Source organism: Carassius auratus, chromosome 37 (assembly GCF_003368295.1).
Source record: "Carassius auratus strain Wakin chromosome 37, ASM336829v1, whole genome shotgun sequence".
In the NCBI taxonomy this organism is placed as follows: domain Eukaryota; kingdom Metazoa; phylum Chordata; class Actinopteri; order Cypriniformes; family Cyprinidae; genus Carassius; species Carassius auratus.
The window spans coordinates 1331430-1355848 of record NC_039279.1 but is presented as its reverse complement, the minus strand read 5'-3'; the positions used below and the strand labels follow the sequence as shown (position 1 = coordinate 1355848).

The window sequence follows — 24419 nt, the reverse complement described above, 5'->3', positions numbered from 1 at the left end:
GGAACAGAACCAGCAGTGGAAAAACAGATTAGTCAGTCCATTTAGACCCCAGGTATATATATATATATATATATATATATATATATATATATATATATATATATATATATATATATATATATATATATATATATATATATATATATATATATATATATATATATATATATATATATATAAACATTATAAGACACTGACCATATGAAAACGACATTACAAGCAGTTTCATCATGCTCGGTTTTAACTGCAAAAGATCTGGACTTCTCCATCACAAAAAGCCACCATAAAGTGGCTTTAGGATCTCTGTTCAGATTCAGATATTATTTAAATATGCAAGCATGCGTGCACACACACACACACACACACACACACACACACACGCACACACACAAACACACACACACACACATCATGTGATATGAATGAAATTATAATGTATCATTGTTGATATAATGAATTTGAAGCTGCACAACTGAATTCAACATTGATAAAAATCATTGTTTCTTGATCAGCGAATCAGCATATTAAAATAATTTATGAAGGATCATGCAAAACTGAATAACTGAGTTATTATTTTGAACTGTATACTGTACATTGTATTTTTAATTCAATATGACAATATTGAGTGAGACACTTTTTATTTATTAAGAATGGGCATTTGTTATTTAACTTCTTTTGGATTGTTGCACTACAAAACACGCTGAAGACAGTCATATACACTATACACATAGGATAACTTGAGAGGGAGTAATTTATGGGCTAATTTTCTTTCTTTCTTTTCTTTTTTTGGTGAATTAACCCTTTAACCTAAACCCTGTCTGTGAAACCAGACCATAATGATTCATATTTACTAACTAACTAACTAACTAACTAAGAAAAGTAACAACAATAAATTATAAAGACATGTCAAGTTCATATAATAATTATCTCGACACATTCAATAATACTGTCAGTGCTTTTACTTCACTCTGGTATTTTGGCACATTGGTAAATTGTAGTTCTCATGGTATATTTGTGAGGGACTGGCCGGTCGTCCGGTGACGCTGGTGTCCCACATGACAGAAAGTTTCTCATATCTCCCCCTCGCGGTTCATGAGTTCAGTGATGGTGGAAAATGGCGGCTAGATGACTCTCTCCACTCCTACAGAGAAAAGAAAAAGTGTGTGGAAAAACTCTGGATATCTCTTTGGAATATCGACAGCAACACTCAAGGGCGTATCACAACTCCTTCATCAGTGAGGATGTCGCGCTGGGTGCCCACGAAGAAGGAGAAGTATGGAGTCGGTGAGTACAGAACAACCAAACTTCTTAATGTCCCATTACAAAAGTTTTGGGAGAAATTGTGATTCCAGTTTCTATGTTTCCCGGCTGGCTTGGCTTATTTAAGGAGGTGTGTGCTGATGTGTTTTTATGATTGTGGGTCCGTGTGTATTCAGTTTGTAGTTGTGTGTTTGAAATATATATGTGTGTGTGTGTGTGTGATTTACACACAGACGCGCCTAGTTCCAGTGTTTCCTGCACTGCGGCCTGAATGGAGCTGATGGATACATTGTTGCTCCTTATTAATCGCGCGCTGATACTTTGTAACAACTTTTCGCGCCGATACGTTCTAAAGATTCGTTCTCGATGTGTTCCGCGCGGAAGATTCTGAACGGGCTTCATTCTACCAGCCCCTGCTGCTTTCAGTCGCCCGATTGTTTTGTGTATGTATGTCTCGGGGATCCCACTGTCATGGAAATCTGGAACTGTTAGGATATTTAAAAACCGTGATTTTAATTCACACAGTTTCTGTAGTAAATATCCATGGCCTAAAATAGGACACGCAGTGAACTGAAGTGCTTTATTAAATCCGCGTCAAACCCTAATGACTGGAAAACGCATGCAAAGTTATTGGTTGAAAGGCGTGGGAAGCCTGATGTAAATAAACTCGTTTTATTGGACTACTATATATGCGTGTGTTTGATCCTATCTGTTATTTTTAAGACTTTAGCGAATTTTGCGTAAATATTTTGTAAAATCGTACGTACTGTATGTTGTGCTCCTATCGCATTCAACTCTCTGAAATACTTCAGTCTGATTGGTTTGCTTCATTGGCTAGCAAGTTTGTGTCATGATTTCAGGCGCTGCTTACCTACATATCTGAGCAAGTTTCATTCCTCTCCTTGCACTTGACTTGCTATAAATAATAATAAAAAAACTACTTTCTATAATGTGTCCAAATATGTTTAGAACTACTTGTTAATCCAAAAACATCAGCTGTAAATGAAAGTTGAACTCTTTTCCTGGCGTTTCTTCCTTCTGGTGTGTAGTGATAGACTGGATTGTTTTCATGCTATTGGTTGTGTTGCGTCATTCCTCCAGCTGTGATTGACATGGCATGATTTGGAGAGAAGTATTGCACTGGATGATGTGGAAGCTTGTTTTCATTATCAATGGGACAAAATCACGCTATATAAAGTTAGAATTCTGAAAAAAAAACATTGAAATAAAATTAATATAAAAAAGAAATATGAAGAAAAAGTCCCAATTTTTATATTATTGTTGTTGTAGTTACTTTATTGTATTTCCTGGCAGAAACTTTCACAGGCAGATGCTGTTGGTGTTTTCTAACTGAACTGTTTCAATGAACGCCCATAGTAGTAGTTAATATATCTAAAGTTCACTTAGAAAGTCCCTGAGAAGATCTGGTTTTAAATGATTGAAGGATATAAAAGAATCTTAATTCCATCTCAACTGGTCAATAACTTTATGGGTTGCATTAAACGTTGGATCAGTAGAATCTTCTGTTGGCAGCAAACTCAGTCTATTCCATAATTCTGGTTTTATCTGCCCTCCTTGATGGAGACTCAAAATATCTCCATCATTCATGTTGGATAATGTGTGTTCTGCTTGCAGGAGGAGAAAAGAGTTGCTCGGCTCTTTTGAAATATTGTGGTTAACTCATTGAGTTTGTGAGTGAAAGGTTGCTCTCTACCTGTTTGTGTTGCTCAGTACTTCCACTCTGAGCTAAAAGGAGCGCGAGGCGGTGTGTGTAAAAATGTCTGCTCTGTGTTGTGTGTGTGTGTGTATTTTTACCCCGAGGGCGGTTCATTTTTACTCTGTAATATTGAAATAGTTTTGTCTCTGTATTGGTGTAATTTAAATTCTCAAGTGCACTAGACTGAGGTGAAGCCTTTTCTGACTACGGCAGGTAAAAGAGGAACATGTTCAAAAACATTTGTGTGTGCTGCTTCCTTGATAGTCTAGCTGTTGAAAGGGGCATACTTTTCTGATATTTTCAGATTAAATATACCATTGATATATATGTATAACTGCATTCTTGAATACATAGTCTTATCATTGTACCTTGTTCTTTAATACACATGTACGTTCAGATTGGGCAGATTTTGTATAGTTCCATGTGTGTATATGCGTGTAAACAAATGTGTTAATAAAAATGGTAAAATGTGTAACAAATGCCTAGCAGATACAACCGGGTAATTAATGTTTTTATGCTTTGATTAAAAGTCAGTGAAACCCTAACAATTCACAATTTTTACAGTAGTGCTCTCATTATAAAGTTAGGCTATATGACCGTAGTTATTAATTTTCTGCATTTCTGTTTTGAGGTGCGCACGCTGAAGATGACCGGTAGAGTTAGCATTTGGTAGCACGTTTTTAATCAATGGGATTAGCCTTAACTCATAATTTCATGTAGAATGTGCTTTATTTATACAACATAATGTTAGTATTAAGACTTAAAGGCTATTTGCAAATGAACATATCTGCGGGCCTCTGAATGCAAACTCCTTTTGTGGATGCATTCTTCATAAAACAATGTTCAGAAACACTGCAGCTATAAACTAAAAATTCACAGCATTTATACAATGGTCTTCTCATTATAATAGTATGTATATAACAGTCCCAGTCATGGTTCTTATTAATATTCTGCATTGAAGTTTGACCTGCTCATGTTGTGCGCTGAAGAGATATCACCATAATACTACAATAAAGCACTTGACTCAAAACCAAATGCATCTTATATCAGGTAAATAATATATCCACAATATATATAAACCGGCTGAAATGTTTTGAAATCACTTGTACCTACCTGTCTGAAAAAAATCCAGTCTCTGCCTGTGTCAGTTTGAGTCTTGGTAAAGTTTTAAATCTCTGCCGCCAAGAGGCTCCTCTTTCGGTCATGGATTATGGAAAGTGAAACATAAAGCTATTGGGGTGGTTGGATTTATTCAAGCACTTTAAAATATTTATTTGAAGCTTCTTTCTTTTCAGATTCTTATTCACTTCTTTATCATAATAGGCTACATATTAACTTATTGGGAGAAAACCGCAAGTTCTATGTGAAATCAGACATTTCAGCGCTCACATATATACAGAATGACATAATCATAACAGCCAGGAATATTAGACTTTGAGATTGGTAACTATATAAAAATATGATTATATTTTAAAATATATATAAAAATATAAATATGAGTTTTTATATATATATATATATATATATATATATATATATATATATATATATATATATATACATACATACATACATATTTCAGTATCAATATTTTTATTTTGTTTAATTTTTACTTGAAGAACTAAAATAGCTAGGAATAAATGTACTTATACATTTTTCAAATTTCAAAAAGAAACTTTAAAATAAAAATAACTAAAAAAAAATTACTAAACTACTTCGGTAAGTGAAAATAAATTTTTATAATATATAAATTCAATTTAGATATATTGCTGCTTGTTTGTAAATTGAATTATTCAGTGATTAATATACACTGATATATATATATATATATATAGAAAGAGCTTTATTGCCAAGTATGTTTGCACATACAAGGAATTTGTTTTAGTGACATAAGCTTCCAGTACACAGAGACACCAACACACAGACAAAAAAAAAAAAAATGTAGCCAAATAAGTGTATAAACAATTGTGCTATAAATGATAATGGGATAGGATTGAAAAAGATGCAGGGATGTACTAGGATGGAGGGGTTACAAATAAATATAAGGATGTTGCACTTTTGTTTGCATAAGCATAAGTGGGGACATTTAACTGTTCATGAGGTAGATTGCCTGGGGGTACAATAAAAATAGGGGTGCTCCGATCACAATCGGCCGATCGTTATGCGTATCTCCTCAGTAAAGCCGGTTTTCTAATCAGCGGTTAATTCCATCAGGTGCGTGATTTCACATAGAGTAGCTGTTAATACACAGAGCCGTTGTTAATAGAGAAGATGCGCAAATCACGTTAATTTTCAGCGTTTTTGACGCATCTTCTCAGTTAACAACGGCTCTGTGTAGTAACAGCTGCTCTATGTGAAATCACGCACCTGATGGAATTAACCGCTGATTAGAAAACCGGCTTTACTGACGAGATGCGCATTAACGATCGGCCGATCGTGATCGGAGCACCCCTAAATAAAAATAAAATTAGATTGCCTATATTACAATAAAAATAAAAAATTATAAAAGATTATTGGAGTATGTTTTATAAGATCATGTTTAATTAAATGCGTTACTTGAAATTAGTAATATAGTAAATAGTAAAAATAGTTCTCACACTTTATTTTGTTATGAATGATGCATGTAGTCCCAAAATCATAGTCTCTCCACTAAAAATCTGATCTCAAGCACTCAAAGGAGATACATTTAAGATGGTTGATAATAATGTATAAACAGTGAATCGTTTCGACCAGCTTCTTCTGAGCAGATCACCTGAAATATTTGAATGTTGAAACAGGGCCTGAGAGTCAGGTGAGAAGGGGGTTTGGGTCTGTCTGGAATGTCTGGATCAAAGATTTCATCAGGATGACCCCGAAAATCAGTCATAACTCTGTGAACAGCTCTGTGGTTTTCAAGGTCATTTCATTGATGCTGCAGTCAAATAACTTCTACTAGAATGTGTACTGTATAAATAAAAACACATTAGCTGCTAACGTTCACCCATGTCTTCTCAGCATAATTCTGCATTCATCATTCTTAAAACAAACCAGTCACATCTTTCAGTTTACGGTTTTGACAGCAATATGTTCATTTTCATGTCCTCTTTTTTTGGATCTTCCGCGCACCTCTGTGTCTCTGCATGAGTAAGTCTTGTGGTATTTGAGGAAGTGTTCTCTGAAAGAGGTGCGCTGCTTACGCATTGCCGTCCCATAAAAGTTTCCAAAGCAACTTTAATAGGCTTTGTGTGTGTAGTTTGTTCCGTTCATTCAGGCCTTGAGCAGAACAGCAGTGAAGTTTGCTTTGAGAGCTCTGCACAAAGATTTCTGGCTGAGAGAGACGAAGGCATTGTGTTGTTGGATGAACAATAAATAGAGATGTTCCGATACCCTTTTTCTCTTCCCGATACCGATTCCGATACCTGGGCTCAGGGTATCGGCCGATACCGAGTACTGATCCGATACCTGGGTGTATATCTGTATATACAGCTGTATATACTACTAGCCCTGTGTAAATTGCTAGAATTTTTTTATGGTGTGCTTCAGACAGATCCCTCAATAAAACATGAACAAATACATGGTGAACTACTGTATTTATTACAGTATTTTTATTATCTAACATGAATTTGACAGTATTATTTATTTTCTTATGCAAAAAAGAACTTCAAATGCAGCCAAAAATCTAACACCGCAAACTAAAAAAGGTATTTAAGTTTTACAATATAACTGTATAAAAAAACTGCAACAAATAAGTCTAGGAATATAAAAAAAGATCTATTAATCAGATAATCTCTAACAAGTAAAAAACAAGTAAAAAACAAGCAACCATCTAGGCATAATTATTATTATTATAGAGATGTATTATTATTACTGTAGGCTACAACAGTAGCTTTATATATTGTCAATTTACTCATGTAAACCAAACATTTATTTTAATGGGCTGCCATGAAGATCTTTGAGTGTCTGTGTTTATGATATGACAGTATTCTCAAATGAAACGGTAAATTCTCATGAAGTGACGGTTTATGCGTTCGTGTCCTCATGACACACAGCAGAGACTACAAAACAGCGAGCTCTCGCGCATCTGTGCCAGTCACCCACAGAGATGTAGATTTTGCGGGAGTAATATTTAAATAGTATTTTGCAGTTTGATATTCACAGACACTAGTATATATTCGGCTACTGTCTGGAGCCCTGCGTTTTGACTTACACGGAAGCGACTGAACGCAGTTGCCGGTACTGAATATACTCGAGAGTCTGTAACTACCGGTACTACAGAGACATACTGCTAACCACTGATCTATAATATAGTAGCGGCTTCACTGTCTTTTGGCAGTTTAGAATGTGATGAGTGATCCAGTCATATATAGATAAGGGCTGCTAACGCGTTTTCATTTCTTCTTCGCTGCTCTAAACAGGGGTTGCTTGTGGCAACAGCACAACTTCCTGTGTTTTCAATGCATTTTGAGCAGCGAAGAAGAACCGTGCAGCGGTTAGGCAAAGCTTGCGGTCATAACTAGGTCTTTTTTAAGAAAATGGTATCGGATCGGTATATGGGTTCATGTACTCGCCGATGCCGATGCCAGAATTTGTTGTGGTATCGGAGATATTTCCGATACTAGTATCGGAATCGGAACAACTCTAACAATAAAGTTACTATCGTTCTTTAAAATTACTATTTCTAATATGGAATTTCTCAGATATGCATGCATGCATGCATATTCATCATTATAATAATCATAGTATTTTTCAGATTTTTTGGATTCTGCATTCGGTCTTGTCATTTATTTATTTTGCTCAGCACAGTTACTATTTAATCAAACATTGTGTACAATTTAAGTGAATCTATATAATGAATACTCATTATTTCCATGCATTATGTTTGCTGTATGAATCATTTCTGGGGTTCTGTTTCCTTCTCTTGTTGTGGTTAGTCATTTTAATAACCTGATGCCTGATTCCTAATTTAAAACCAGTTAAGCTGTAACCTGTTTTCTCAAGTTTGGGTTGTGCCTGGCAACATTTGTATGTGAACCATTACTTTATGATGTGCTTGCCAACAAATTAATGCTTGTGTGTTAATTTGGATGATTATATGCCTTTCTGAAGGCGTGGAAATAAACATTTGTGGATGGATTTAATGAAAACCAGCCGTTTGGAATTGCATCCTGGAAGGCACCTTGGAAAAGGTGCCAGCTCTGCACTTCCATAAGGAGTTTGGCACATGCTGAAATTCAGTTTTTCAGTGTTTTTGTGTTTGTGATTTGTCTTTTGAAAGGTCGTCTCTGATCTGGAGCTTTTTTGCTGTCAGGCGAGAAGCTCAGCTGAACTTCCTGACTCCTGTAAATATTCTGCCATTTCACAGACATTTTTGGAATATTTGCATGGCGCACCAAAAGACGAGACTCCTCAGTCACCCACAGGCCATCTCAACAGCAACATGCACTTAAAGGGACAGCGTTTTTTTTTCTTTTCATCACAATAATCCACAAGTAATTATAGCGCTGTCACAATGAAGGAATTTCCCTTGAGATAATTTTGAGTCTCTCAATAGCGCAGTATGTGGTTTTATCCCTATATATATATATATATATATATATATATATATATATATATATATATATATATATATATATATACATATACACACACACACACACGTGCGTGTTAGTGTATATAACGAGGTTATATTCAGAAACCACCAGTGTGTACTAGACTGCTGTCAGTCGGTCTTTAATTAATTCAACTACAGGGTCAAAAACGCTGATTCATTTAAAGAGAGATGTAACCAGCAGCCATATCACCCTGCAGACCGTGACCGGTTGCCCACTGAAGCGAAGCAGGGTTGAGCCTGGCCAGTATCGAGGTGGGAGACCTCCTGGGAAAACTAGATTGCTGCTGGAAGAGTGAGGCCTGCAGGGGGCGCTCACCCTGAGGTCTGTGTGGGTCCTAGTGCCGCAGTATAGTGAACTTATTCAGTACACATGCACTAAGTGTAAAACGAGAAGGGCATAAGACTATGAAAAAAGAAAACATGAAAAAATCACGGTTGCAGCGGTTCTTGCATTCCTCTTCGGTTTGCTTGTCAACAGCGCGTTATTGCAGTTATCGCAACGGTCTTTAGTAATCCACATCACTCCAGTCCATCAAATTGCTTTGTATTTGTAAGAAACAAATCCATCATTAAGACATTTTTAACTAACCATTGCTTCTGGTTAAAATACAAGTCGTCTATTCATAATATTGCTTGCTCCAGTAAAAAAAACTGTCTTTTCTGAACTAGGAGAGAAATCTGCACAGATTAAGCACAGTTAAACAAATATGTGGGTGAATTTTGATGTGAGAGACAACAGGTGTTGGACTTTTTCACTGGATTGTGGGTTATGGTAGTATGGATAATAAACTTGTATTTTTGCCCAAAACTACATTTTGAAGTTTAAAATGTCTTAATGATTGATTTGTTTCTTAAAAAGATTCACAAGCTGTTAACTGATGATCTGGATTGGTGTGGATTATTTTGATGTTTTTATCAGCTGTTTGGACTCTCATACTGATGGCACCCATTCACTGCAGAGGAGCCATTTGTGAGCAAGTAGTGCGATTCTACATTTTTCCAAATCTGTTCAGATGACGAAACAAACTCATTTACATTATGGATGGCCTGGGGGTAAATTTTTCATAAAATTGTAATTTTTGGATGAACTTCTTTTTAAAAACCTTGCAAAGCAACTGCTTTGTAACAAGCAATGTGTCTTTTCCAAAATGTAAAATTTTTGTGCTTGTTTTTCTTTTTATTCCTTGTTTTGTTCTTTCTCTTTTATTCTTTCTGTCATAACTTCAGATATGTCATCTGGGATAATAACACATCATTTGATTGGTGACATTCTCACATTTGTAGATTTATTCTTCATGCTGATTGTCTTCACATAACAATCTTGAAGACAGAAGCATGCAAATGTCATATCTGTTACCTCATATTTGCCGTCACAATCAAACAAGTGTTTGGAGTTTGACTCTGCTCATTGTGTGCATATGAAATGTGCCGAGCTGCAGGGAGACGCCAGCGCTGTTCTCCTGTCCTTAATTTCTGTCATGTTGTCACTCTAATCCCTTTTTATTAAAGCTGAAGTGTTGTGTTGTAAACACAGCAGCATTAATATGCCATAACACATAGATGAGAGGGATTCCTTGAATTTGGAGAGGAGGATGAAAGACTTCTCTTCCGCTTCTTACTGTTTGTCAGTCCTTTGAGACTTTCGCTAAATAACAGCTGAAAGATTTTTCTTGCTTTATGAAAGATTTATTTTTGTGTGCCACTGTAGAGTCGGCATGTGCTTTTTTTCATATTGACAAGCCTAAATCAATCCAGCTCAGAGAAACAAGAAATTAGTCCAAGAAGTAGATTTTCTGAACAGCTGTAGCCGGTCCAAAACTTTATAGGGTGCAGTCACTTTGTTTTCACTTTGTTTTTGTGGTTACTTGGGTTTTGTGGATATTTGCTCGCCCATTGCCCTGCTTAAGGTGTTCTGGGTAGTTTTAGGGCTTTGCTAGGGTGTTGCTATGTTAATAATAACAACAACAAAATAAGTTTCACTATTACAATATTTCAATGTATAATGAAATCAAAGAAAATATGATAAACATGAAAATTGACTTGAAATTTAAGTTTATCCTATCTATTCTAAGTAAATGCTCTAGATCTTATTGTGAACAATTCATTAATACGTGCAAATCTTTTTTTTAACTTACTGTAAATTTTAATCAATGTCATAACTGGACCTTCTGGTGATGTCTCTAATCATTTACTCCACTTAAACCCCACCCACTGCAAGCTCACATTCATCTCTTTTCAAATTTAAATTATGTTTGTCACTTGAATAACCATACATCTGCCTCCATTTTTGATTCCCACACCCACATCTCAACATCTAATCAACAACTGATGCATAGAACCAAGTCCCACCCTACACTACTTCTTCAATAATCCATTACTTTTGGATGTATATGAAAAAAACCTGTATGCAGACTCCACTGAAAATTAGTGCTCGACTGATGTGTTTTTTTGATGGCTGATGCTGATGCCGATATCTTTAAAAGCAGGGGGCTGATAGACGATATGAAGCCGATATATATAAAAAAATATATATATATATATATATTATTAATATTTAAGTCCGGCCTCGAACACATCGACCAAGCAGAAAAACTTATCGGCCGATATTTGAAAAATGTAAAATATCGGCCGATATATCGGTCGGTCACTAATGAAAATGAACAGTACTGTTCTGAAGAGCATGAAAGCTGAAAATGACTGGCTGACTTGAGTCCTCCCAAACTAATACTTACCTCTCTGTTGTTATCACTCTTTCTCCGGCTGTAGACATTGTTGTTTACGCGGATATTCTGGTGGCTTCTGCAGCGGTGGACAGGATTGCTGTCCCCAACATGCTGGCTCCCCAGATAAGGAAATGCCACTTCCTTTGGCTTCAGTAAAGCCGCCAGTGAGAAGTGCAGCTTGACTGAAGACAATAGTTCTGTTTGTACTCTCACACACAAGCGTATAATCTCTCATTATCTCCAGTGTGCTCCTGATTAACCTCAACCACAGTCTGGTCTGTGTTTGGACCCTTTCGGGTGAGAAGTGTCAGAACGACGGGGCGGGAGATGAGTGTGAGTGCTCAAGTACAGTGACAGCAAGGATCAATCATGATGACACAATTTTGTGGCTTGACTGCTTTAACTTTGAAATATTTCACACCAATCAAAGTTTATAAGATGTGCCAACCAGATTGGATGCAGCGTAATTTCCGGCACTGTAATTTGTGAATGCTGTACACTAAAGTTGTGTGCTGTAAAGATACTAAATGTAACATTTAATTTAGTAATTAATCTATATATTACTGAATAAATAGAATTTAATTTTGATTGAAACCTGCTGAGTATTAAATTTTGTATTTGTGGTATGCATTATTGTGAAGTTTATACAGCAACATAAACTTTAGTAAAGCAGTAAGTACACAAGTGAAGCAGTCAGAAAAGTGAATTACATTTTTAATTACATTTTAATTTATTTATCATGGCAATGTGGCATTGTACATATATCGTATTGAATAGTTAACTTTTTTTTTTTAGGAAATTCTTTTCAATTAAATCATGATAAAATTAGCTTTTTTTGTCTTGGTTGTGTGACATTGCACATAGTATATGGTATATAATATGTCATTTATTACATTTAATTTTGTAATTAATCTTTAAATCAAACCATGATTAAAAAATAAATAACTTTTTAAGCTAGCTGATCATATATTTAAATTGTATTATTTATTTTATTTATTTTTATTTATTTTTTATTAATTTTGCCGATTTATCTTAAAAACGGTTCTAGGTTCCCAGTCCATGTTTGAACTCCTGGAATCCAAAGGGTAATAAAAGAGGTGTTAAAAGCTCATCTCCTGTTGAATGTGTTGCTCTTATGAATCTGTACGTCTCCCTTTACTGTCTGATTAGTTCAGCATCACTTTGTCATTTTGTCTTTGTTGTTTTTTGAGCATAGGACAACTTCTCTGAGCAGGGTTGATATGGAGCCTGTTAAAGCCAATTATTCATAGAATATTTTCGCGTAGTTTGGCAGTTCTTTAAAAAAAATTATAGTAGTTTTTTGTTGGTTAACTAACTATTTTCAGTTGCTTAAGTTAACTGTAGTTCATGTACTTCAGGATCAGATTATGTGTAACTTGGCAAACTACATTCTGAAAGCTTCCTCTGCATTGATGTTAGTATTGTGTTTGGCAGGAAATATTCTGTGGTGTCATACGTCCTTGAAGGACATTTCCACAACCGTTTAAATGAACACACTCATTCATCTGAAGATAAACTTCTCAAATGCACTATATGCTCTATTTTAAAGTCTATTTTTATAGAAGCAGTACAGAAATACATCACTCCACACTGTTTGTCTGAGACTCTGAATTACAGGTAATAATGTTGTAAATAATGTTCAGACCGATTGTTTCACAAAATGCTAGCAGGACATTTATTACATTTCAGTTGGTACCTACAACACACATGTATGTATATATATGTATATATATACAGTATATTATAGGGATGCTGCGAGCATGATTTTTGAGGCAGATCCCCGATCACAGAATGTAGTATCTGCCGATACCGATCTTTTTAAAGGATTTTTAGAAATTTATTCAGGGCCTGAATTATCTTTTTTGTTAGAGGGGAAGCAGCACGGACTGTGCTTTCACAGAAGAGTCCACTACTGATCCGTGGCTGTTTACTACAAAGGCACAAACACAACATTTATCCTTTATTTTGATTTCAAATTCAAACATGGGTACTGAAAATGCTTTTCCAGCATTGCAGGTTTTTTTTTTTTTTTACACAGTACAGTAATACAATCTTTAGCAGACATGTTTAAACACAATAAATATAAGCAATACATTATTCAATACTTTTGCATTTACTTCTAGATTTATATATTAATTTGCTCAAGCAAGTGGCAAAACATTTAAACTAATTTTTCTTACGTTATCACAAACTTACCATTGACCGAAATAGTCAGCTCTTCTTCCTTTCCTTTTTTATATTTATTACAAGCAATCCTGACTTTCATACATAACTTTATTTTTCATCCTCCACAAGTGCCATCTTATTGCCTTGTTTATCTAAAAGTGCTCTTTTCCTTTAAACCTAACCAAAAAGACACCTGTGTTGACTGTGAAGACTTGCGAGGGAGAAAGAGAAAGAGAAAGAGAGAGCGTGCGGTGATTCACTTGCACTGTTTGTGAACTTACTTCCCACACAAGGTTTTCATATTACTTTAGAAGTTATTTAATGAAGAAATATAGCTTTATAATTACTTCACCTGTGCCAGACGGATACTGAGACGTTGCTGCTGCGCGTCATGCCAAACCTCACTTGAGGTCACGTCATCTGCTTGAGATCGTTTTTTTGAGATGACCTTTTTAGAGACCGCCAATGAATTATCCCAAAGCGATTGATCAGCCGATAAATCGAAGCACCCCTAGTATATTAGTGCCAGTCATATTTTATGAATCACCAAGTACTACAGTTTCATCAGAAAAACATTCATTTTTGGGTGAACTTTTCCTTTAACCCCTTAACTGTCACTCACATTTTTGAACATTGACTTTGTAGTGCACGATCCAAACTTACATTTTTATAATTCATGAATGAAAATATTTTGTAACATGATATTGTAATGCAATGTCTGATTTTAAAATGGGTTTTAAAGGATGAATTTTGAGATTTTAAAGTTTTCAGTCGATATATAACTTCTTATGATTTCTAAAATGTGATCGAGAAAAAGGCAACAAAGAAGTCTTTTTTTTTTAAACAAAGGTCAAAACTCCAGTTATAATTTAGATTTTTGAGGTTGCACTCTTGTCATAAATTAATCGATTACTTTTCCTACATAATTTTTAGCAAGCAACATTGGTAAACTATATATTTGGTAGTCTTAGACCTTTCCAACGATATATAGTTTGTCAAGATTAGATTAGATTTAATTGTAATATAGTGAAGTAAAGGTAGGCGTCCCACAGAGTGGACGGGTGACAGTTAACAGGTGAAGTCATTTGTGGTGATTTATATCGAGGTTTATATCTTAGTTGATTCGTTTTTAAGGCACTGCATCAAGTTAAAAGTGATTTAACATTGAAAATGTGTGCTTTTAAGAAGTTGATCTTGATAAATTTGTTTACAAGTAAAATATTAAGTAGTGAAATATGTTCTGTATTAGTTTTTTAGTGCATATCTTTCCCTTCCTCGTTCTTCTTCAGTATATTGTATGAAGTTCAAACTTGTATATTTTTATTTGAAAGAGTGAGAAGTCCCTAAGAATACGTGCCAGCTGCTGACAGGTTTCAATCTAAACCAGTGTGAATGTCCTAAATCCAGGTCTCAGGTGTATGTTTGTGTGTGTTAGCATTTTTAAACGTGCTTCTGGATGGTGTTTGTGATGTAATACCTCTTTAGAGTTGTATTTCTCAGTCTGAGGTAAGTCGGTGCATGATGCCGGTCTGGAGATTAGTCTACGTTTAAGTTATTCTTAATAGATTTTCAACTTGAATTTTAAATAATCTGGGGATTATGGAGTCAAGTTACTGTATGTGATATTATGAGCTTTGGTCTGAGAAGATGTGATAACTGGATTTCTCAGAGGGGAAACGCTCGGGGGTTTAGGGTGCAGGAATATTGCTCAAATATAAAATCCCTCCCATTTAAAATCTTTTTAATACATGTGTAGTAGTGATTCAATAAAATGTGTAATTCATCTTTCTCTTTTTATTATATATTTTTTTCTCAGTCACATGGGGGGAAATTACAGCGGTCTGTAGAGCACAAACAAAACATGAAAACATAATGAAAATTGTGTTATTTCTGCTGTTTCGTGGCTTAATCTTGTTGTAGACTATTTTGCATTGATTTTAAGGTTATTTGGTTGTGATACAAATAGTTTTCATTAAGGTCTCATTGCTGTTTTCACTCCATTTTCAATTTAGTTCTATAATCTAGGTATTTTTTTAGCATCAGTTTTATTAAAATTTGTGCAAGTTGAAGTTAAGCTAACGGAGTTGTTCATTGTTTTAGCTTTAGTGTACATTAATGAAGCTTCTAGTTTGTTAATGCACGAGCTAACATGAACAATTTATAATTTTACAGCATTCACTAATGTTAAAGTTGGTTAATAAAATTAGTTGTTCATTTGTTTTTTATACAGATACAACTTTCGCCTTTAAAATGTATCAATTTTCAAAATTAACATTAAATGTCTGTATATTTTTATTTACTTTTAGTTTGTGTTATTTTAGAACATCAAGATAAATCTTGCCTTAACTATATGAAATATAGTTTTTTATAATAAATTATAAAAAATATTTTATATTCTATTTTAAATCGGTCATAACAGCTGTTATGTACCTCCACGAGGTCTATCATTTCAGAAAACCACCAATTAACCTGTGGTGTTGACTGACTTTTAATGTTGATCTGTTCATCACACTCAGCTTTTTTTCAGAAAGTGTGTGTGTGTGTGTGTGTGTATTGATTTGTGTTTTTAAAGGCCTCAGTTGTCCTGCTGGTGTCTGATCTAAGTCTCTCCTCTGGACAGATGGTTGATGCTGTGCTATTGACTGTGAAATAAAGGGTCATTACCCTGCAGGACACACACACACACACACACAGTTAAGAAGGCTGTTCTTACCCCATTCATTGTGACAGATGGGCAGATATGAACATCATCTCTCTGCCATCCCGTCAGCAGAGATGAGTCTGTGGTCTTTGTTTGGATCAGTTCAGCCACCTCAGAGACCAGACAGAGCAGAATTAAAGTGAAAACCATGTCACACCATTAGGTCAGACGTAAAAGTGCAAATGTCCTGGAGACTTTCAGCACTGAATTCATAAATCTGTACATGAACAGTTACATGGATCAATGTTATGGTACTTTTATTTGGTCATGTTTGATGTTCAGCAGCAGCTTCTTTAAGTTTCTTTGTATGGATAAAGAGCAGGATGAAGAATAAAGGCAATAAAGCCTAGGTTTGGAAAGACATGAGGGTGAGCAAATGCCAGCTGTCAGACTGGGATGCTGTCGAAGACTTCGTATAATCAGCTCTGCTTCTGTTATTTTGAACTAATGTTTCACTGGCTAAACAATGAGGCCCCCGTGAGACCCCTGATAGCATCCTCTATCAAACATGCTCCAGCTTTGGGCCTGTCAGAAAGCACCATGCAAGTAAATGTCAAAAGTGACATGCCTGTGTTGGCGTCTTCATGACTGACGGAGATTAATGAGTCCTCTCTGTGCTGCAGAGCAAACAGGGATGTGCTGTATTACTGCTGTTTTAGTGAGATTTGTTGAGTGAGTGTGTGTTTTGTGTGCTTGATTTGAGACTCGTCCTGTCAGTGGTGTTTCATGAATTGGTATATTGTGTGTGTGTGTGTGTGTGTGTGTAGATGCAGCAGACCTGTGACGTCTCTTATAGCTGCCCAACAGAGCTATTGTTCCTACCTTCATCCTGATTAACATATGATACACTGCCACATCAGCTTTATTTGAACATTTACCTGTTCAATTTGTTTGCTTATTTATATCATGTTTATTTATTTTTATGAAATTAATTTTTCTTTTGTTTTCTTACTATTATTACTTGACTTAATTATTATCAAATGATTGTCTTTATTTTTAAATTTATTAATTTTGTTTGTGTAATATTTATGAAATAATAAATTTTTACTAATTATTTGTAAATAAACAAACACTTTTTATATAAATATAAATTATTTAGTAAATATATTTATGATTAGATTTTATCAATACTCTTTCAGTTAATTAAATTTTTTATATTACAAGATTTTTTACATACATGGATCGGATCTCGTATTTATTTTACTTATTGTTTATGTAATGATTATTTTAATTTTAGCCTTTAAATAAAGGAAAGGGTCAAGTTAAAATGATAAATGATTAATAAATGATCATATGCATTTTATATGCTCTATAACTAATTCTAGATACCTTTTCCGAATTGTTTAAATGTGTAAAATTTAAATCAGCTTGGTTTTCATCAACCAGTCAAAATTTACAGCAGAGCATGCAAATTCAGCCAGTTTTTTTTTGCTGCACACAGGCTTCATGATGCTTTTATGCTGGCTTTTGCTGATGGTGGTTGATAGTTGTGGTCACTACTGGTGAGCAACTTCCAGAATGATCATTTTGGAGACTGTACCTTTAAAATGAGTGGGTCTATTATGAGATTGTGACGTAGTTTTATTGTGTGCAGGCCTGAACTGAGCTCTTTGTTGTGCACTGAACAACGATCGCTGATGACTCAGGGCTTTGAGCGACTCATCAGAATGTGTGCTTTACCTCATCATGTGCAAAACAGAGCTGCCGCTCGCACAAATACACTGCTGTTCAGACCAGATTTCATGACTGAGATTCATTGAAAAGACCAGGAGGGTTAACAGTCTTATTATGTGTGAAATATCGATCAGAGATTCTGTTTGTGAGCGTTTGGGTCAGGATTTTCAGTTCCACGCTTTCTTTTTTGCCCCTTTGACTTTTAAAGAGGCTCTTGAAAATGTCTTTTAAGGGCTTTTAAGAAGTGTTTGGCCTCAAGTGCCTTTGTTTGCCGCTGATGCTTTTGACCGTTGTTTGTGTTCTGTGACTTCAGCTTCTTATGAAAGTTTTGAGTAAAAAAAAGAAAAAAGTCAATTTATTTTGAGTTTACTTGGAAAATATTGTTGTTTTATATTGATTGACATATAAATAATATCATCATGGCCTGATTTTCATCATATAGTCACAAGCTTATATTAAGTTTCCCTCAGGATATGTTGCATTATGGTTGGTTAGTTAAATATAACAAACAGTTTTAATGCTTTGAGTGCAATGTGTCTCTACATCAGTTTGTCTAGCACTAGTTTCCAACAAATTGTTTTATATATATATATATATATATATATATATATATATATATATATATATATATATATATATATATATATATAAAAAACATTTCTTAGCTTTTCTTTTTTTAAATTCACATTTTAAATTAAAATAAAAAATGTAAATTTTTATTTTATTCACTTGAGTCAATTCTCTTAATATCTGTATAGGATGGTACTTCCCCAATTATGCGTGGAAATTTCAACATCCACCTAGATAAACCTCTATATGCTCTATATTTCCACACTCTGCTTGCCTCTTTTGATCTCAACCGAGTGTCAACTACTGCTACTCACAAATCAGGCAACCAACTTGACCTTATTTATACTCGACATTGCTCTACTGATCATGTTCTGGTTACTCCACTGCACACGTCTGATCACTTCCTCCTCACTCTTAACCTCAACATGGTCCCTGAAACATCACTTACCCCTCCACATGTCATCTTTCGACGTAACCTACGCACTTTCACCCTCACGGCTGTCTGCAATGGTTTCATCTTCACTTCCTTCCCCTAAACCGTTTGCATCTTTGGAGTTTAACTACAGCGATGTCGTGCATTTTAAGCAGCCGATGGCAATACTATTCTTAAAATGCATTCCAAATTCTGAATAATTTGTAATGTATATTTATTCACGGTATTTAGAAGTGCCCACGATAACAATATCGTGCATATTAATCACCGCAATATATCGTATTACCGAATACCGGCACAAGTCTATTTTAGATTTAGTCCGAGAGCTCTCAGTCCCTCCATTGAAGCTGTGTGTACGGTATACTGTCCATGTCCAGAAAGGTAAGAAAAACATCATCAAAGTAGTCCATGTGACATCAGAGGGTCAGTTAGAATATTTTGAAGCATCGAAAATACATTTTGGTCCAAAAATAACAAAAATTAAGACTTTATTCAGCATTGCCTTATCTTCCGTGTCAGTTGAGTGCGACTGTTGATGTACGACGCTGCTGACATGTTATCTTTTGTTATTGGACACATCAGCAGCATCGTGAACGCACTCTGTAGGAGACGCCAAACAGATTTATTCATTAATATTTAATTTTTATTTTTAATTTTTAAATGGACTATGAAATCTTAAACACAAGGAGCTTTTAGAATTATTATTTATTTATTTATTTATTTATTATTTTTTTTATACAGATATTTAGTTTAAGACCATGTAGTAATGTTAAATCCACAAATAAAATGGTAAGGTTTTATTTTTTTTTATGTATAAAAAAAAAAAAAAAAAAAAAAAAATCCGGAATTCAAATAGTTTTTTTTTTTTTTTTTTTTTTTTTTTTTTTTTGCTAAAAACTAACCAAGATGAAATTTTTTTTAAATAATTTTTTGCACAGGAGAGACTTGGTCTTGTTTTAAAACAAAATGAAATATCTGTCTGTCCGTCCGTCTGTCCGCCAAAATATTGGCTTTTTGAATCAAAAATCTAGTATTGTGTATCTCTAATAAAAAATATGATTTATTTATTTTATATAAAATACAAATATTAAATTAAATAAATAAATACAAATAATTTAATTTACTTATTTATGCTTTTCAAAAAATTGTTTATTTAAATAAATTAAAACACTGCCAGTACCTTAATTGACCTGAAAGTGAACAAGTAAATGCATAGTGTTATGCTAACGTCCACTATCGTACTTGATAAGAACGCACAGCTCATTCGCCATAAGTTACATGTTTCGCAAAGGAGTGACGTGTGAAACCTTTAATTACCAAGTGACAGTGGAGCTCATTATCTCCCAGAGTTCCCTGAGCTCATTAAAAATGTGCTTTTGATTGGCTGACATGATGATAAATGTCCAGTATTAACCCCTTCCTCTGACTCTCTTCATCCTTCTTTTAAAGTCCCTACTTGCTTCTTCACTGGGATCCAGGGGCAAGAATCCATTAAGAGAGTTTAAGAGAGAGCGGCGCACTGTGAGGATGTTGTTCTGGTCAGGATGGTCACTCGCTCTCAGCCAGGGGTTTTTCTCATGTGGCATTTACACACGCTGCTATAAAAAGACAAGGTTAATTAGTATCATCTGTGTTTCGCTCCCGTCTCATTAATGCAGGATATTCTGGAGAGGCTGCCAGTAGGAGTCCACAATTACCTCTTCTGAATTGTTTTTCTTTGTATAATGCAATTTTTTTTCTTTACACGTGCTGACCATGGATTGACCTTTCATACCATATACGTAATTTAATGTACAGGGACAATAAGTGGATTTACCTGCCTTAATATTCTAATGATTTCCATGAAGGTGTATTCGCTCTTTTATGATGTTTTCTCTTCTGCTCACCAAAGCTGCATTTATTTAATGAAAAATACAGATAAATGCTATAAAATTATGAAAAAGTATCACAATTTAAAATGTCAGTTTTCAGTGTGAATATATTGTTAAATGTATTTTATTCCTGTGATCAAAGCTGAATTTTCAGCATCATTACTCTAGTCTTCAGTGTCACATGATCATTATAGATTATCCTGTGGTCCCTGACACTGTCTGCATGATCTGAAACCTGAAATGTAACCATAACCGTAACCACAGTATAAATATGTGGCTATAAAGAATTATGACTGCATGCTAGCATAACTATAGTATATTTCTCAGACACGTTTTGCTAACTTCTCATAAGTGAATCTCAAGTGCAAGTCATTTTATATCAATGACGTTAGCTTGGCTGCTAAGAAAGCATACTACAGATCAGTGTTAAAAATATGCTCCAAATGCTTTCTGTCATGAAATGTCATTAGGTGGATGAAAGCGAAGTGTTGATTGTTGAAAAAGCAATTTGTAGCATTTTATTGTCAAAAAAATGAAGCCATATGAACTGATGTTTCACACAAATGGTGTGGGAAGAGTTGCGAACTGTGATGAGAGCATCTGTTAACCCTTAGGATTAGCAATGATAATAGAGCAGCTCATCTTTGCAAACACCGATGAAATAAAGTAAGATTGTTTATGGGCTAACGTTTTGATCAGGTATTGCTGTATTCATTAATGAAACCGATCATTTTGCTTGGCTGATATTGAGCTGTGAGGAAGCAGCGTGGTCTCTCTGCTGGTGTTATTAGCGTGGGCGTTTGCTGCTGTCTGGGCCCTCTACATTATACCCACAATCCTCTCTGCCTCAGTAGCGCTGACCCTCTCGTTCAGGGAGTTTCCTGCTGTTTTTCACCTCCGCAGACCTTCTCTTCACTCATCTCATTATCCTCGGCCCACACAGAAACCTGCACAGGACTCCGTCTTTAAGCACACATTGTACACACCGCGGTATAAATGTGCGGCTAATTGCGTGTCTCCACTTCAGAAGGAATCGATCAGAACTACAAATGCTATTTTAAGATGATGGATGTTTTCTCCTTGTTGACTGTGATCTGAAGTTGTTTACACACTTATTTTGATTGCACAATTTGATTCGGCCCCTCTTTTCTCTTTTCACATTGTACTAGCAGTGGGTGGAATCAGTAAAAGGAATTTCACAACTACTTTTTGTTAGAAATTCAGACCAAAAATGTACATATATTGTGAATGTCCAGAAATTTCCTTCCTTCGTTCCAAATTCTGCTATTTTGGTTCAAGCTAATTTATTTTTCAGTTTATTTGAATTTTTCATTTATTTAAATATATCTATTACAATTTATTTAATTGTATTTTATTAATTTAAATTTATATTTTAAAATGTAATTGACAGTGTTATTTCTAATTATTTAAATTCACCAATTTCAATTAATTTTTTACGTTTATTTATATATATATATATTTTTTAATCGTGTTAATTTAAATTTACCTGTTTAAATGTAATCATATTTGTATTTTTATTTAATTGTATCATTCAAATTTATTTTAACATTTTATAAAAAATAATTATTAATATAAATAAATTTACCTAATTTTAATTTCAATAATCTGATGTTAGATATTCCATATTTTTTTATGAATTAGCTTATTCAAATAATTGAAATTTTTATATAGATTCTTAAATATATATTTAATTCATTCATTTATTATTTTTAATCAGTGAATTACATTTCACTGGAGTTGATTTTTTTCAGCAAATATGAGTGTACTGACGTTTACATTAATGTATAAACATTTGATCAGATTTTTTAATGTAATATAGAATAATGATAATTAATTAGTGCGATTTGAGTCTGATGTTGCACTTAATGACTTCATACATATTTCCTACATGTGTTTGAGTATACTTGACTCTGTTATACTAATTCTCCAAACAGTCTGGAGAAATAATTTTCCCATTATTAAATTTGGGGCCTGCAGAAGTTCAAGTGTACTTGGCCAATTAAAATGAAGCAATTAGACAGCAGGACTCTAGGTATGTTGGCATCACGGACGCTGACCCGCTGCTGTGTGATGATGATGATGAACGGCGTGCATCTGACCCGCTTCTGATTGGACATGACAGAAACGGTCTCCGGGGCGGGTTTTCAGCAGGTTTCAGCGGCGTCGCTGTGTGCTGGCGGATCTGTGCTAGATGCAAACAAGATAATTAGTGCAAGTTTTCCTCCCTTCATGATTGTCCTCCCATCAGAATAATGAAGATCTTTAGAAACACTGTCGGACTTTGTGGAAATGTGCCTGGGTAATAATTAGTGTGATATGAAGACGTTGCGATATGAGTGTTACCAAAACAAAGTTCACAAACAGTTGAAGATGGTTTATTGATGGATGTTATTGATGATTAAAAAGCAGATGTGTTTGTGTTTTGTTGATCAGAAAATGTTGAAAGCTACTTGAAAGGTTTTGAACTATATAACAGGAATACATACAGAGCAAATATTTGAGCTTTCAAGTCTCACCACACACAAAGCATCATAAAGGTTGATTTATTCACTTGGTGAATTGTTTATGACAGACATTTATGTATGTGTTTATAAATTATATATTTGTATCAAGATGTATTGGACATGAGAACGGAACTCAATGCACATGTGTTAAGTCAGTCACTGAATTTCATTACAGATGTTGTTTTAATGCAATGTTGGGGTATGTTTTTTGTCTGTAGATATCTTCAGCTTCATCAGGCTTGTTTCTACCTGTTAGCTGAATTCGTAGTAGACAAACTGTCTCAACATGATGATATCTCCTCTCTTCATCAGTCTCTTTTCCGCATTCTCCACTTCTACAGTATAATTTAAGCACTTCTCTTTCTTTCTCTCTCTCTCTCTCTGTTTTATGTGATACTATTATCACACTACCATAGTATGTATGCTAGTTCTGCAATATGCATTCATTTCCTGTATGCATGTAGTATTCAGATAACCTAATACTTTACTAGGTTGTGTTAGATGTGCTGTATTCAACCAGTGCACACTGCATAAAAATAATGTATCCCATAATACAATGCACTTCAACTTTTATAGGTTTTTATTATCTTGGTTAACTAAAACATCCCTGATATGCACATGATAAGGTGAAATATAATTCAGCGAATATTAAAATATTTAGTGTCTGTGTTAAATTGCATGATAATTGTAGTCTAAGTGCTCAGTCTTAGCACCAGCATGAATAAACATGATCATCTGTGTTCTGGAGTTCATTTAAGGTGGAGATAGACTTGTGCCGGTATTCAGTAATGCGATTATATCACTGTAATGAATATGCATGATATTGTTATCATGGGCATTTCTAAATACCGTGAATAATTATGCATTGCAAATTATTTAGAATTTGGAATGCATTTTAAGAATACTTTTCCTATAAACTGGTCAAAATGCACAACACCGCTGTATGCTACTTGAAAGACTCATGTTCACTCTGATGTAAACAAGCGTGCATGAGAAAACGCGTGAGATGAGCTGAATGAAAGCACATTCACTCTCTGACAGCAGATGGCGCTAAAGTGCAAAAAAAGCCTTTACTCTGGAAACCCCATAAATAAAGCAGCTGTGCTACTTTCCTAAATGTATTTAAATAGCCATTCAGATTTGTGTATTTGCTATGGTGTTCACAGCG

The 24419-nt window shown here is 34.6% G+C and overlaps 1 protein-coding gene across 3 annotated transcripts in view; it reads left to right on the top strand.

The window, feature by feature from the left end:
• Positions 1–1040: 1040 nt before the first annotated feature.
• dock1 (dedicator of cytokinesis 1) overlaps positions 1041–24419 on the top strand; it is a 202814-nt gene continuing 179435 nt past the window's right edge. For all 3 annotated transcript variants that reach the window (XM_026222208.1, XM_026222207.1, XM_026222206.1), the window contains exon 1: positions 1041–1284. In XM_026222208.1, the coding sequence (XP_026077993.1) occupies positions 1056–1284 (229 nt within the window). In that variant the 5' untranslated portion in view covers positions 1041–1055. The remainder of the gene's footprint in view (positions 1285–24419) is intronic.